This window comes from Python bivittatus, unplaced genomic scaffold (assembly GCF_059951505.1).
Source record: "Python bivittatus isolate LINGU-HERP-01145 unplaced genomic scaffold, Pbiv_v1 ctg000480_np1212, whole genome shotgun sequence".
NCBI classification, from domain to species: Eukaryota; Metazoa; Chordata; class Lepidosauria; order Squamata; family Pythonidae; genus Python; species Python bivittatus.
In genome coordinates this window covers 101,491,719-101,505,541 of record NW_028277075.1, presented here as the reverse complement: position 1 = coordinate 101,505,541, position 13,823 = coordinate 101,491,719, and the positions used below count along the sequence as shown (strand labels likewise).

The 13,823-nt window shown below is 37.9% G+C and overlaps 1 protein-coding gene across 1 annotated transcript in view; it reads left to right on the top strand.

The window, feature by feature from the left end:
* Positions 1 to 13,823, top strand: part of LY75 (lymphocyte antigen 75) — a 79,761-nt gene that overhangs the window by 13,194 nt on the left and 52,744 nt on the right. The window contains exons 2-5 of the mRNA XM_015891578.3: positions 2,089 to 2,460; positions 6,507 to 6,680; positions 7,858 to 8,022; positions 11,495 to 11,605. Coding sequence (XP_015747064.2) covers positions 2,089 to 2,460; positions 6,507 to 6,680; positions 7,858 to 8,022; positions 11,495 to 11,605 — 822 coding nt within the window. The remainder of the gene's footprint in view (positions 1 to 2,088; positions 2,461 to 6,506; positions 6,681 to 7,857; positions 8,023 to 11,494; positions 11,606 to 13,823) is intronic.

Here is a 13,823-nt window from a genome sequence, read left to right as displayed (position 1 = left end):
AATAGGGTTTAATTGGTTTAAACTCTAGAAAACTGTTTTAGAGAATTGGGTAACTTACTGGTTTCCATTAACTAAAAAATATTCAAATTCATTTTAAAAGTGTTGCAGTTTTAAAACGAATAACACATTAAAACATAAGTATATAGGTATAAAATAGATCCATCCTTTTTAAACCAGATATTTAATTCATTTTACAGATAATCTTATTCCAGTTACCTTTATTTCTTTAATGAATTACATTGATTAATTCAGTTTGCATCAGATTTATAATAAATTACTTATATTTCTATTCAGGATACATTTATACAACAATAATGCCTGTTGGTTTCAGTGGAACATGCTTCTAAATTAGTGGATTAAACAGTAAGCGCTTAGGATTACATCCTTAAGGACTGGATAAAGGCTAATAAACTGGTTTAATCTAGACAACATGGTGAATGTGATAAAAGATTGTACTAGAAAATTGGGGATCTTACTAGAAAAGTTCACCAGGCCAACTTTCTCTGGGATTAGAAGCTAAGCAGGGCTAGACTTGCTTAGTATTTTAGGGAAGTTGAAAAAACATCCTGAGAGAAAGCAGTTGCAAGCCACTTTTGCATTACTATGAAGAAAATTGCATGGACATGTCCATGAATTTACCAAGAGTTTAAAGGATTAGGTTCACCATTGGGGATTCGGATTAATATAGCAGCATCATTTAGAAGCACAAGTAGCCCCTGATTCTGAATCCTTTTATTAATTTTAGTTGATACGCCAGACCTCACAGTATCTGGATATAGGTAAATGTAGTTATCTGAGCTCTGACAACCCTGTTTGGATTGTGCAATACAGTACACATGGAACTTCTGCTGAGAATGGCCCCAAAAGAACTCAAGAAGCTATTAGTACTAAGTATCTTGAACATATTATAGGTAGTCCTCAGTTAATAAGGACAATTGGGATCAGAATTTCCATCACTAAGTGATGTTGTAAAGCGCAATGTCACGTGACTGCAAAGTTTAGTGATGGAAATTCCAGCACTTCCAGTTGCTGTCATTAAGTGAATCACCACAGATCATTAAGTGAGGTCATGTCACCATTTGCAACCTCCTGCTGGCTTCCCCATTAACTTTGCTTGTAGGAAGCCAGCAAAGAAGGTTGCAAATGGAGATCACGTGACTGCAGTGTGCTGCAATGTTGTAATTGCTAGCTGAGTGCCCAGAGCGTGATCACGTGACCGTGGGCACACTGCAACTGATGTAAATGTAAGGACAGGTCATAATTACTACTTGTTCAACAACTTCGTAAGTTCAAACAGTCGCTGAACAAGTGGTTGTTAAACAAGGACCACTTGTATACCATTACTTTATCATCTCTACTGGCTTCCACTCCATTTTTGGTTTTGATAACACCTTTCACCAAGTTATTATTAAAATCTTATTATATTTGCAAGCCTTTCTCTGAATGCTCCTTTCATAAGATGTTTGTTGGGTAGATAGTACACAAGACTACCAGATTTAGCCTTCAAAAATCCAGGGGACCACTAGAGGGCAAACAGCTAAAAAGTTTACTACCATCTGTTGATCAGCTGAATTTTTGCAAGGGAAAAGAGCAGAGGTGCTATCTCACGGAACGCCTTTCACAGATAGGCTTTTTGGTGCTACATGAATTTTTATTATTATTATTATTGGTCACACAGTCAGCCAGATGTTCAGACTGGATTTAGCATTTTTATCCACCTACCGAGTCCTTCCCAAGGATGATGATGATGGTGGTTGTTATTTTTCCAGGCCCTCTGAACTTTGAGTACAGAGTTATACTACTGTCTGTATATTGCTTTATTTGCTCCTGAGATCATGTTGCTTTCTTAATGATCTTTCAAAAACTATATGTAATGTTGTTGTTGTTAAAAGCTGGCCAGAGAATGCTGTTTGCAAGCATTTAAATAAACATAAGTCTTTACGGTAATTATTAAGGTGCTCTCTCACGGAACTGAATGTTGACAGTGCTTTCCAATATATACTATATAATGTTCTTTCAGTAATATCTTTGTATCTATTGCAAATTAGAGCAGAAAAATCACCAAAATATGTTCTTTTCTCCATGCAGATGACAATCTTTTCACCATCCGGCATGAAAACTCTAATAAATGCATCCAAGTTAAAAGCCAGCGCCTAATAGCAGGAGGTTGTGAGGAGACAGACGAGAACTTATGGACATGGGTCTCTCAGCATCGCCTTTTTAATTTGGGATCCCGAAAGTGCCTTGGACTAGAGACTGCCAAGTCTCCAAATACCTTAAAAATGTACGCTTGTGACTCAGATCTCATTCTGTGGTGGCGATGTGTTGGTGATTCCATCTTTTCCGCATCTCAAAACAAACTAGCTTTAAAGAATGGAATTGTCACTGTAAGCCTAAACTCTTCTGATACTTGGAAAAGAAGCAATTCCAGCGATACGATTTGTAAAATTCCATATAGTGGTATGTATTTTCTTTCATTTATAGAAAGGAAAGAAGGTTTTGAACAAGAATGTGGTTAAATGCTGACTTCTAAGGCATTCAAAAGAAAGGGGGCATTTCCCAGTTGAGTTTTGCATCAAGTGATCATTAAATGGCAATAACCTTAATTAACAAGCTCACATGATGGTCTAGAATTCAGACATTCCTGTTCACGTGCTAACTTAGATTCTTTCCAGATGTGGGGACTGCAACTGCCAGAATTCTCACCTGTGACCATGCTGGCTTAGAATTTGGGAAGTTGAAATCCATTCCTGGGGACCATTTGGTAGAATGTTGATTCAGAGGGTCCCCAACATTTTGGAATGTATGGGGGGGGCATTAAGTAAACATTGCAAATAGTTGATATTCCTTTGGAAAACATGCACAGTCCTTTGGATGGCCTCATGATTTTTAAAAGGGCTCAGATTATTATTACATTTTTGCAGAACGAAACAGATTCTTTGCAGAAGAAAATATCAGGTGGAAAAATCTGAAATATTGTAATGCTGGGTTTTTTTGGAGGATAGTTGGCATTGTTTTTGATAATGGTCTTTACACTTAAATCTTTGTACCTTTGACATTTATAAAGAATACAAGATTTATTTCTTCTGTAATGGAATTCTGATGTTACACTAAATCATGTTTTAACATAGGGGTGGGTAATTCACAGGTTCAAGTGCTCCTCTGCCCAATTTCTATAAGTTCATGCTGTTAACATCTAAAAGTAAAGTGCTGGTTTTTAATAGTGGGTTGGTTTATTTTTTCCTTTCTATTTCATAAAATAAGCCCTAAAAATAGATAAATCAAGCCTCTGGCAAGTTTGCCACACCTATTTTAAGTAAGCTGTCTCCCAGAGCCCTCCAAATCAGACCCCCAAGTTTGCCACTTCAGTGTCCCCTACAGCCTTCAGAGGGAGAAAAAGCATGTGGTGGACAAGAGGATCATAAAAGTTCCTGCTTTTAGCGACCGGTTGAAATGATGTTCACTTTTGCTTAACTCTGTTTTTTCTGCCTCTTTTATGGGGGGTAAGCTTTAAACTTAATCCTTTATAAGGAATGGTGGAACTAGCCATAACAGTGAAGTCAGCCCCCCCCCCGCCTTTCTAACTTAAATACTAATGAAATTATTTTCAAGTTGAAGGAGCCTTGGGGAAGTCTTCTCAATTCCTTTTTAGCTATCCTTTCTCTATGGTTGGTGTGCAGAAAACATGGAGTTCCACTAGGTCTTAGAGTACAAAGCTACTCTGTCTTCTACTCACTGTAGAAAACACTGGGCATGTCTAAACAAACAAATGGAAATTACCTCAAGGCATCTTTTGTGTTTCTGCCTTGTTCTGTGCAGCCACTTGGTTGATGAGGTCTGTATCACACAGTTATTTCTAGCCATGTTTATCGTTGTGTTTACATAACTATGAATGAATGTATTTGTTTTTCTCTTCTGTTCCCTTTCTTCTACTCCACTCCTTAGACCTTTTCTATAAAGTTTATTAAATTATAACCCCATGGGCAGGAACTGCTTTGTTTTTTAATTTCTGTTTAACATACTTAAATTTAACAGCTGTACAAATTAATTATAATTATTACAGCAAAGTCACCGGAGATCCCATATTCACAGGCCTTTTTCTTGTGACCTAACCTAACCCTAGACCACTTCAGGCTATTTGTATCTGCTTACTGTTTCCTTTCTGAGCTTTCAAAACCAACACCTCCTGCTTCTTCAGCAGGGCAGTAGAGAAACGTATTGTGGTTTGGGCTCTGCTGTTAGCAAGGCCAAGCCAGTGCAGTAATCTCTGCTGGAATTACCGGAGGATGATCTTTAGTTTCTCAAGGGCTCGTTCCGTTGCTGTTCTTCCACTTCACGTGAGAAGATTGTACAGTCTTTCCTTGCCAATATGAAGAGATGCCTGTTCTCTAGCCTAACAAAGGCAGGTTTCATTTGCAGCGTCAGTATCATATGCAGCCCTTAGGGCCAGAAAGATTGTCCTGTATCTGCTCTGCATTCACACCAGTGATAGCAAAAGAATCAGGACAATTAAAAAAATAATACCCCAGACGATAAATAATTCTGAATGGTTATATATTTCTTATAATAATTCTGTTTAATAATAGTAATAATTCTGAAGGGTGCCTTTCAGAGTTTAATGAATCCCAGCTAGTAATGTATTCTGTAGATGTGGGTTTAGTACAGGAATGGTTTCATTATGGATTCAGAGTTTGAATGTACAAATTTGTTGAGTAGAGTGCAAATGATACACAAAGCATTTTGCTCATGATATAAATCACAAAACCTGTGCAAATTTCTCTGCATTGTAGTTGAGCTCTTTAATCAAAATAATCTTTACATAATATTGTACAGGTAATCCTCACTTACCGACCAAAATTGGGACCGGTAACTCTGTCGCTAAGCGCCACGGTCACTAAGTGAAAAATTACATGACCGTGCCAGACTTACAATGTCACTTCCACTTTTGTCATTAAGGAAATCGCCGCTGTCATTAAGCGAGACATCACGTGACTGTGACTTGTGATTTCACTTCCACATTCTCCATTAATTCTGCTTGTTGGAAGCCAGTTGTGAAGTTTGTAAATGGCAATCACATGACCGCAGGATGCTGCAACAGCCGTAAATGCGAGGATTGATCACAAAGCTGTGTTTTTTTTTAACTGTCGTAACTTTAAACAGTTGCTAAACAAGGCAGTCAGAAAGCGAGGACTACCTGTATTAAGGTTGTCTTGTGATAGTTATGCATTTAGATTCCCAGCTCGGGCCCCACAGGCAATAGTGTGCCTGTCGACCCCTTCTGTTGCATCTGAAGATTGATAGTGGATATCCTGGAGGCTAAAAACTAATGCAGTTCTGGCACTGGCTGGAATGATTAGTGCTCCAAGTATCTGATGACTTTTTGCTTCCCTCTTTGTTCTCTGGCTATAAGGCATTCCCAGTGAGTCTCTTAAGAGAGCAGAGACCCAGTTATTTATTTCATAACATGGTGATCTTGTAGGATGTTCACAGCCATTCAGCATAATCAGCAACTGCACCTGGTAGGTCTTCCAAGCCTTCTTCACTTATAACCTCAAATGAGGATGGTAGGAAGCAGCAGTCAGCAATTAGCATAGTTTCCTTGGGGGGCTTATGTGTGTCCATATGCATGAATTTTTAGGTGAGGAGTTATGGAAGTCCTTCCTTTATTATTTTTAATTTAAAATGCTGTGGCCTTGTAAGCAGGGTTGAGGGGTTTGAAAAAGGGAAATTCCTGTAGCTCCTCATTCCTTTTTCTTTCCCCCGTTTTTATCATTTTTGTTTCTACTTTTTTCCTGACTGTGGCACATGGGTCTGTGTATCCCAGGAAACATGGCCAGAACTCACTATTTTTCCCTTTATTTTTCCATATTTTTCTCTATTTTGTTATCATGCTTATGAATTTGTTTCCTTCCTTCCATATCTGTACAATGGGCTGTTGGTGGAAAAGAAAAAAGGAGGGGCTCAAAGGAGTGCTTTATTGTGCAACCTTTCCTTTCCCTGTACTTTTGAAATCAGTAAATTTTATTTATCTTTTTGGGGAGGTTGAAGCAGAAAAAAAAATGGCTCCAAGAAGTGTTTTGTTCATCTCATAGTTTTACTTGCATTCAGAGTTGGTCACTGTTGAAGTGGAAACTGTAGACTTGAAGAATTTGCTTTTGTTCCTGAAGTTACATAAGTCAGATCATCACCTTGTGATTTTGAAGCTAATTTTTTTCCTAAAGTTTTTTTTTACTATTGTTCATAACCTCTGGCTCCACTTATTATTGGCTCTACCTAATGCAACTCTTAAGCTCCATGCATACATGACCCTTCCTGCAGGCTGGTATGCTGCCCTCTGCCCTACTAACTCCATTTGGCACCAGCTGCCATTCACAACAGTATCTTTAAATTGCTGATCACATGGGTATCTTGAAAGCAAATTTTTAAAATATGTTTATTTTACACCACATAAACACATTTGCAGATCTGTTAAAATATTGCATGTATTTTTGTTTGCTTTTCTGCAGAAATTTATACCAGGGATGGGAATGCCTATGGAAAACCTTGTGAGTTTCCTTTCTTACTGAATAATACATGGCATCATGATTGCATTCTCAATGAGATGTATGAAGGTGATGAATGGTGTTCCATAACGACTTATTTCAATCAAGACCAAAAAATGGGCTTCTGCTTAAAACCAGGCAAGTAGCTTTCCTAAAATAGTATCCTGAAAAATTTATGTTGTATTAATGCATATTAATACATTAAGACTTCATTTATTTGGGCTCCAAGATCACCGCAGACAGAGACTGCAGCCATGAAATTAAAAGACGCTTGCTCCTTGGGAGGAAAGCTATGACAAACCTAGATAGCATATTAAAAAGCAGAGACATCACCTTGCAGACAAAGATCCACATAGTCAAAGCTATGGTTTTTCCAGTAGTAATGTATGGCTGTGAGAGCTGGACCATAAAGAAGGCTGAGCGCCGAAGAATTGATGCCTTTGAACTCTGGTGCTGGAGAAGACTCTTGAGAGTCCCCTGGACTGCTAGGAGGTCAAACCAGTCAATCTTAAAGGAAATCAACCCTGATTGCTCATTGGAAGGGTTGATAATGAAGCTCACGCTCAGATACTTTGGTCACCTAATGCAAGAGAGGCCTCTTTGGAAAAAACCCTGATGTTGGGAAAGATTGAAGGCAAAAGGAGAAGAGGACGGCAGAGGATGAGATGGTTAGATAGCATCATTGAAGCAATGAGCATGAAACTGAGCCAACTCAGGGAGGCACTGAAGGACAGGAAGGCCTGACGCGATATGGTTCATGGGGTCACAAAGAGTCGGACACGACTTTACGACTGAACAACAATTAATGCATATTACACATTTTGGTATTTCATGAAAAGGATGAATAGAGCTTCACATCTAATAATAGTTTTAAATTGGAGGATTAAATAGTATTATTGTATCATATGTAATTTAAATTATGTAAATTAAGATACTAAAATTCTTCGCCTGGGGTTCCATTGTAATATAAAACATGTTTGAAAAAAGTACAGATTCATGTTAACCTAGAACCTGATTAATTTACATCTCTTGCATGTGCACTTTTGTTTTCACAAGTAAAGTTGGAGGAAAGAGAAAACAGTTTTAGTAGATCCTAGTTTTTCTCATGTCTTCTGCAAACATGTAAACATCTGGATGGCACAGAATGGAAATTGAACAGTGACATTGGAGATGAACGTGCTATATGTATATGTATCTTTGCTCTTATGTTGGGTGGATTGGGTTGATCAGGAAACATGCATTTATGAGTTCTCCCGGATTATGGTTATGGTACCTATATTGATCTCAGGTATAAATACTTACTTGCCTTCAACAGAGGATGGCTGTCAAAATACATGGGAACGGTTTGCAGATTCTGGAAACTGTTACCAGTTAAACACAGAGGCTGCCCTTTCTTGGAAAGCAGCATACCTCTCCTGTAAGAAGCAAGGGAGTGATTTGGTCAGCATCACGAGTGCATCTGAATTAAGTTATATCCAAGGTAAGTACAACTTTATAATGAGTTCTGAAGGAAAGCTGTTAGTGGCAAATGAAGAAATAAGTAGTTTGATTTCAAGATGGAAATCAGACCAGCAGATTTCATGGCCTGCAGAAGAGAATATTTTTCCCAATCTCTAAATTTGACTTTCCTAAACTTCTAGTAATATATTTTGTGCCATCAAAAACAAGGGTATCTTCTCAGTCTTACAACCAAGCTGTATTTTAAGTTTTACCTGTTATGTTTGCTTTTCTTCATCTTAACGCTATAACAATTCCGCATGAAAGTCATGTACTTGTCATGATTTTAAATTGTACTGAAATTCAGATCACAAAAAAAGCAACCATTTTCTCTTCAGAATATTTGCAGAATTCCACAATGAGCTCTTTGCACCAAACTAGATCGAATGTAGGACAGTGGCATCTGCATGGGTGTGGACAAATAATGTCATGACTCCATCATGTAAATTATGCAACTTAAGTACTTGTATCAGATATCATGGTATCATTCCATTATTGGGGCCCTTTGAGTAGCAGTGTTGTAACTCAAATATCATTTTGCCATGATTGGGGCTTGTTATGGATGCCATTGATGTGGGATATTTGTAAACAGGATTTCCCAAGAAGTACTTTCTAAATAAAAAGAGATAAAAGCATATTTTGGGGGAAATGAAAAACTGAGCTGGGCTGGAAAGTGGTTTGGAGAAGGGACTGTTTTCCACCTCTTATTTTCATAATTGAAACTCACTCTACAGCACCTTTTGTCTCACAGGAGAAAAAAATGTAGAGATGTCATTTAGATGGGAAACATGATATAAAAGAAAATAGGTATCCCCATCTAACATCTTTCAATGATCCAATTCTTTTCCTCTTCTCAAAAAGCTGCATTCAGATAGAATGCTGATCAGTTAGTAGGATGCATTGTTGTATAGCCTTACAGAATGCCTTGAAGAAACCTTGGTCTTGCATACTCCCCCTTCCTTTCTTCTTGTTCCACTTTAGACTAACCTGTGTCATCTTAACCCTAACATATTAATTATGGCCTGCTGTTACGTGATGAAATTGGTTTATTCCAACAAAGTATGGTTAATACACCCACTTCTGTTAGTGACTACCTCAGTTAGCAACCATTCGCAAATACGACGATAATAAAAAAATCATTTTCTGACCAATGCACACATTTACAACCAAATTTCATGCACCTGTCAACAGTGCATGCTGGAGTGAGAGTAACACTGGTGTAGCTGTACAAGAGAACTTTATCTGAATGAGATGGCAGCAACCAGTGATCTTTACAGTCTCTCTTTCAGTCACATGTTCACTTAGCAACCATTTTGCTTAACAACCTGGTCATTGGAACGGAATGTGGTCGCTAAACGAGGAGTGAGTGTATTATTCACAATCTGTGTCAGGATTTGGTAATTAAAAGGAAGCCAGAGCTTCCAAAGTCACAATGAAGGAGGAATATGGTTGAGCCCAAATCATCTTCTGTTTCATTCCCATAATACTAACCCATGGATTCCTGCACTGGGCAGGATATTGGACTCTTGGTCAAAATTGCCTCCTCCAGTTATATTTATGTTATTACATGTGAATGAGACCAGTAGCTGCTTTGATACTGAAAAAATATTTTAGTACATTTATGGGTCCTTTTCTGTTGTGCAAAAATCATGCATGTGAGGTTTCTGCACAGACTGGATCTATATGGAGATTTTTCTGCAGAACTGCTTAAGCTAGATGATTTTGGGATTCAGTATTGTTTGTTAAGTGTGGTACTTGGTACTAACTTAGTAAACTTAGAGTTATTGGGAGCCAGGCAGTATACAACAACAAACAATAATATAAATACAGGTAGACCTTGCTTACTGACTGCCTCATTCAGCAACTGTTCAAAGTTACAATAGTGCTGAAAAAATAACTTTATAACCAATGCCCACATTTACGACCTTCGCAGTGTCCCTCAGTCACATGATCACCATTACAGTCATTATGTGTTGTCTTGTACCTGACTTTTTGTTTATTGTTTTCCTCCTCTTGCAGAGCAGAGAGATTGGAGAGGAAGGGATTACAAAAGAGTAAGCAGACACACAATGGGGAATACACTAGGCTGTTTGCATAGCATTATTGCAGCTGCTAGCACCAGCACATTGCTTTCAGTGTATATTCCCCATGGTGTGCTTGCTTACTCCCTTGTAATCCCTTCCTCTCCAATCTCTCTGCTCTGTGAAAGGGAGAGGGGAAGGAAAAAAACAAGTGGTTTCTGTAGGCGATCTCTCCTGTGCCTGACCCGCTTCCCCACTCCCACCCCCACCCCAGATATTTCATTATCTGGAAAGGTTATTTAGGCAAACTCTGATTTGTGAAGAATAACAATGCGAATGTTGAGTAAATATTAAATCAGAATGATAGGTACAAATTATAGAGTTGGAAGAGGCCATTTAAGGTTTGAGTCCAACTCTGGTCAGCCCATGAATCCTAATTAAAGTATCCCAGACAAATGGCTGTCCAGCCCTGCTTGAACCTATCTGCTGAAGTGAAGCTCATCGCATCTCTGTCAAACTGCTCACATGGCTAAGAAGATTTTTTTTGTTTTAGATTTTTTATCCCACCTTTATTATTTTTATATAACGTAAGGCGGTGAACATGCCTAATACTCTTTCCTCCATAACCTTGTATTGTGTGATACCCTTTGAGATATTTGAAGAGTGCTATCATATCTCCCCCCAGTCTTCTCAAGATTAAACATTCCCAGTTCCTCTTCATGAAGTATAGCTTCTAGTTCCTTGATTGTTCCTGTTTCCTTCTCTGAAAAAACAAATTATTATATAAAATAATAATTACAAAATAATAATCCTGTTTTAAGAAAGTGTCATTAAAAATAAGCTCCCAAAATGTAGTATCTGGACCTTTACCGTATTGTAATTTGCACTGGATGTTAATCCTCACTCAGAGCTCACTACCACACTGGAGAGTACATGGTACTGGTTATATTTAAATAAGATTAAAGTTAACATTGGTTGCACTTCATATAACATTAAAACAGGATTATTTTAGCACTAGTTTGTTAAGCAAGCCATTTGCACATAATGTCAATCTGTGAGCATATCCATTCTAAGCCAAAAATAAATGAGCTGCATTTTACCTTAGCATTATATTCAGGCAGTTCAGAGATGTCCAAAAAAAAAAAAAAGGAGTGGCATTTTCTATCACTTGTTATTTCACAGAAACTAATAAATTCACACATCTGTGCAAATACATTCCACACACCACACATAAGACAATGAAAATGCAGGCTGTTATCTTGCAACATAATATTGCAGATGAGCGCAAAAATATTGCAGATGAGTTCAGACAAAGGATAATGATTTTTTTTTTTTGCTTTTGTTTTCTTTCAGTGTAGTAGGTAAATTCCAACTATGACTTGATTGGCTTGAAAACATTCCGTTCTATTATCTACTTTTTCTAAAATTCTCTAGCTAAAGATGGTATCGCAGAAATATTTTGGATTGGATTAAACCAGTTGGATGTTTCTGGAGGCTGGCAGTGGTCAGATCATTCACCATTGAACTTTATGAACTGGAATCCAGGTAACTGCATTTTTCCTCATGTGCTGCTCTAAAATTCATATTGATGAGCTCCCAAGCAGGGAAGGGAATTGTAGCAAGAATTGAGTGAAGAAGATGAAGCAGATGCAGAAGAAGAAATAAATGATGGGGGAAAAAACCTTACCCAGATCTTTAAAACAGCCCCCAGCCTGAACAAAAGAACTTCTCCATAGACTGAGGATATTAAAAAGAGCATTGATAACAGCAACAGAATTGCTTAAAACATACTGGTAACGTATGAAAATGAAATAGATCCAATAACCAGTGACTGAATATGAGGATAGATCAAGGTCTCCACTTAATTTAAAAGAGAAGGAGATATAATAGTTCAACACAATTTAATGAGGCATTTTGTTAAGCTCAGGAGTTACCAATGTCCAGACTGACCCAGATAATCTCACAAAAAAAGAGTCTGTTAGGCTTCCAGAAAATCTATTTATTATGTAATTATTGTTTACTGGAATGGATGGGCCAGTGAGCCAGACTAAGTTCCCTGAAAATTCCACAAACCTAGTTGGTCAGGCCAACATAAACATCTTGGGTCAAATGTTAATCTATTCCAAAGTTTTCAAGTTTCCTGAACGTGATCCAATGTTTGCATTCAGCCCAGCTTATAATCACACACAAGGTGCTGGTCCTCCCTCCTGAGTTACTCGGACATCACTAGACACTTCTCTGGTTTCAAACCATTGCAAAATGTTACTAGGGCAATAACCAGGAAGTCTGATCAGTTTTCAAGCACTTTCTTTCACTTCTCACACAAACCCACACTTAGACATGGGATTTCCTGCTAAGTTTCCTTGTTCCGGTGATAATGATTAATAGCAGAACAAATCAGAAGGAAACAAAATGCGGTTCAAACTTTTATTTGATAAGAATGTTAAATACAGTTTCACTCAGCAATAAATAGAGGTAATTGAAGAGAACAGTCGCAAGTTCTTACATTTGTTCTATATTTAAGCAGTGGAGTCCCAGTTAACATTACTAGGATGCAAATCACATCTTGAGTGGCCAGCTCAGCAAATAACCTGACAAATATTGGAGTTCAAGAATCTATTGTTCACTCATTCTGGCCCCTGGCTGATATATAAGCTCCAATTTTGATCACAATTTCTTCACATGTAATTTCTGCTTTAGCTGAGATACACATTATTTAATAGGAAAACAAAATAACTCAAATGGATTGCCACAGCCATTACATTTTGCTTAAATGAAGGCAGTCTTACTATTTTCACTCTACCAACACAGACCAGAATTTGAGATGCAGCAAAATATCTGAAAGACAGCCCTTTTAGTGATCCTTAACACATCATGTTTGTCTTTCTGAAATAGGTTTGCTAATTCTTCCTGTGTATTTCTTATACTCCATGTTTTGATGTAGAAACATCTGAGGTTTTGAGTGGGACTACATACTGGCCTCACTGTTGTAGTTTCCTGTGAAATTCTAAATCCCCATCCTGGTCTCTGGCTTCTCCCATTGTGTTCTGCTTTCTCAGCTTCTGTCCTTGGCGGCATATTCAGGTCTTTTGCTTTCTCTCAGCCCCACTAGGTAGACCAGATCAGGAAATCAACTCCCCAGGAAGGCTGAAAAGACCTTTAATGAAATTGGCTATAATGACAGAACCTTGCAGGTCTGATTGTGCTATACTTCCTCCTCGTCCTTGTACTTCAGTCAATTAGGGAGGCGTCTGTCTGAGCCACTTCCAAATACTATCTTGTAGCCCTGGACTTAAAAAATGCTTCAACCCTTTTGCCTAAGTAACAGCATATCTCCATCAAGGTCATCTTGCTTAATCTCTACACCTCTTCCCCTTTTGTTCTAGTTTGATGCTTTTTTGATGAGTTTGGTAAGGTTCCTGTCTATTGCTTCTTTTTCAGTCTTTATAGCCTATCTCCTCCCATTTTTTTTTATGACAATAGCATAAGCCACTGTTGTAGAGACCGTACTCTTTAGTGACACCATCTGCAACATCACTTGCTGACTTCTAAGCTCAATTCTTGTCTCTTTCTCCCCAAGCCCTTTCCTTTTTTAATCTTTCTTTATAATGCACACTCTAGAATGCAGTGTAAAATCAACAATGGAACTGACTGTGTTGAAGTTCTTTTATAAAGAGAAGAAATGGCAATTCTGTGATTTTAATCTCATCCTTTACATTCCAGTACCTATTACAATCCATGATATGATGCAGCATTAGCCTAA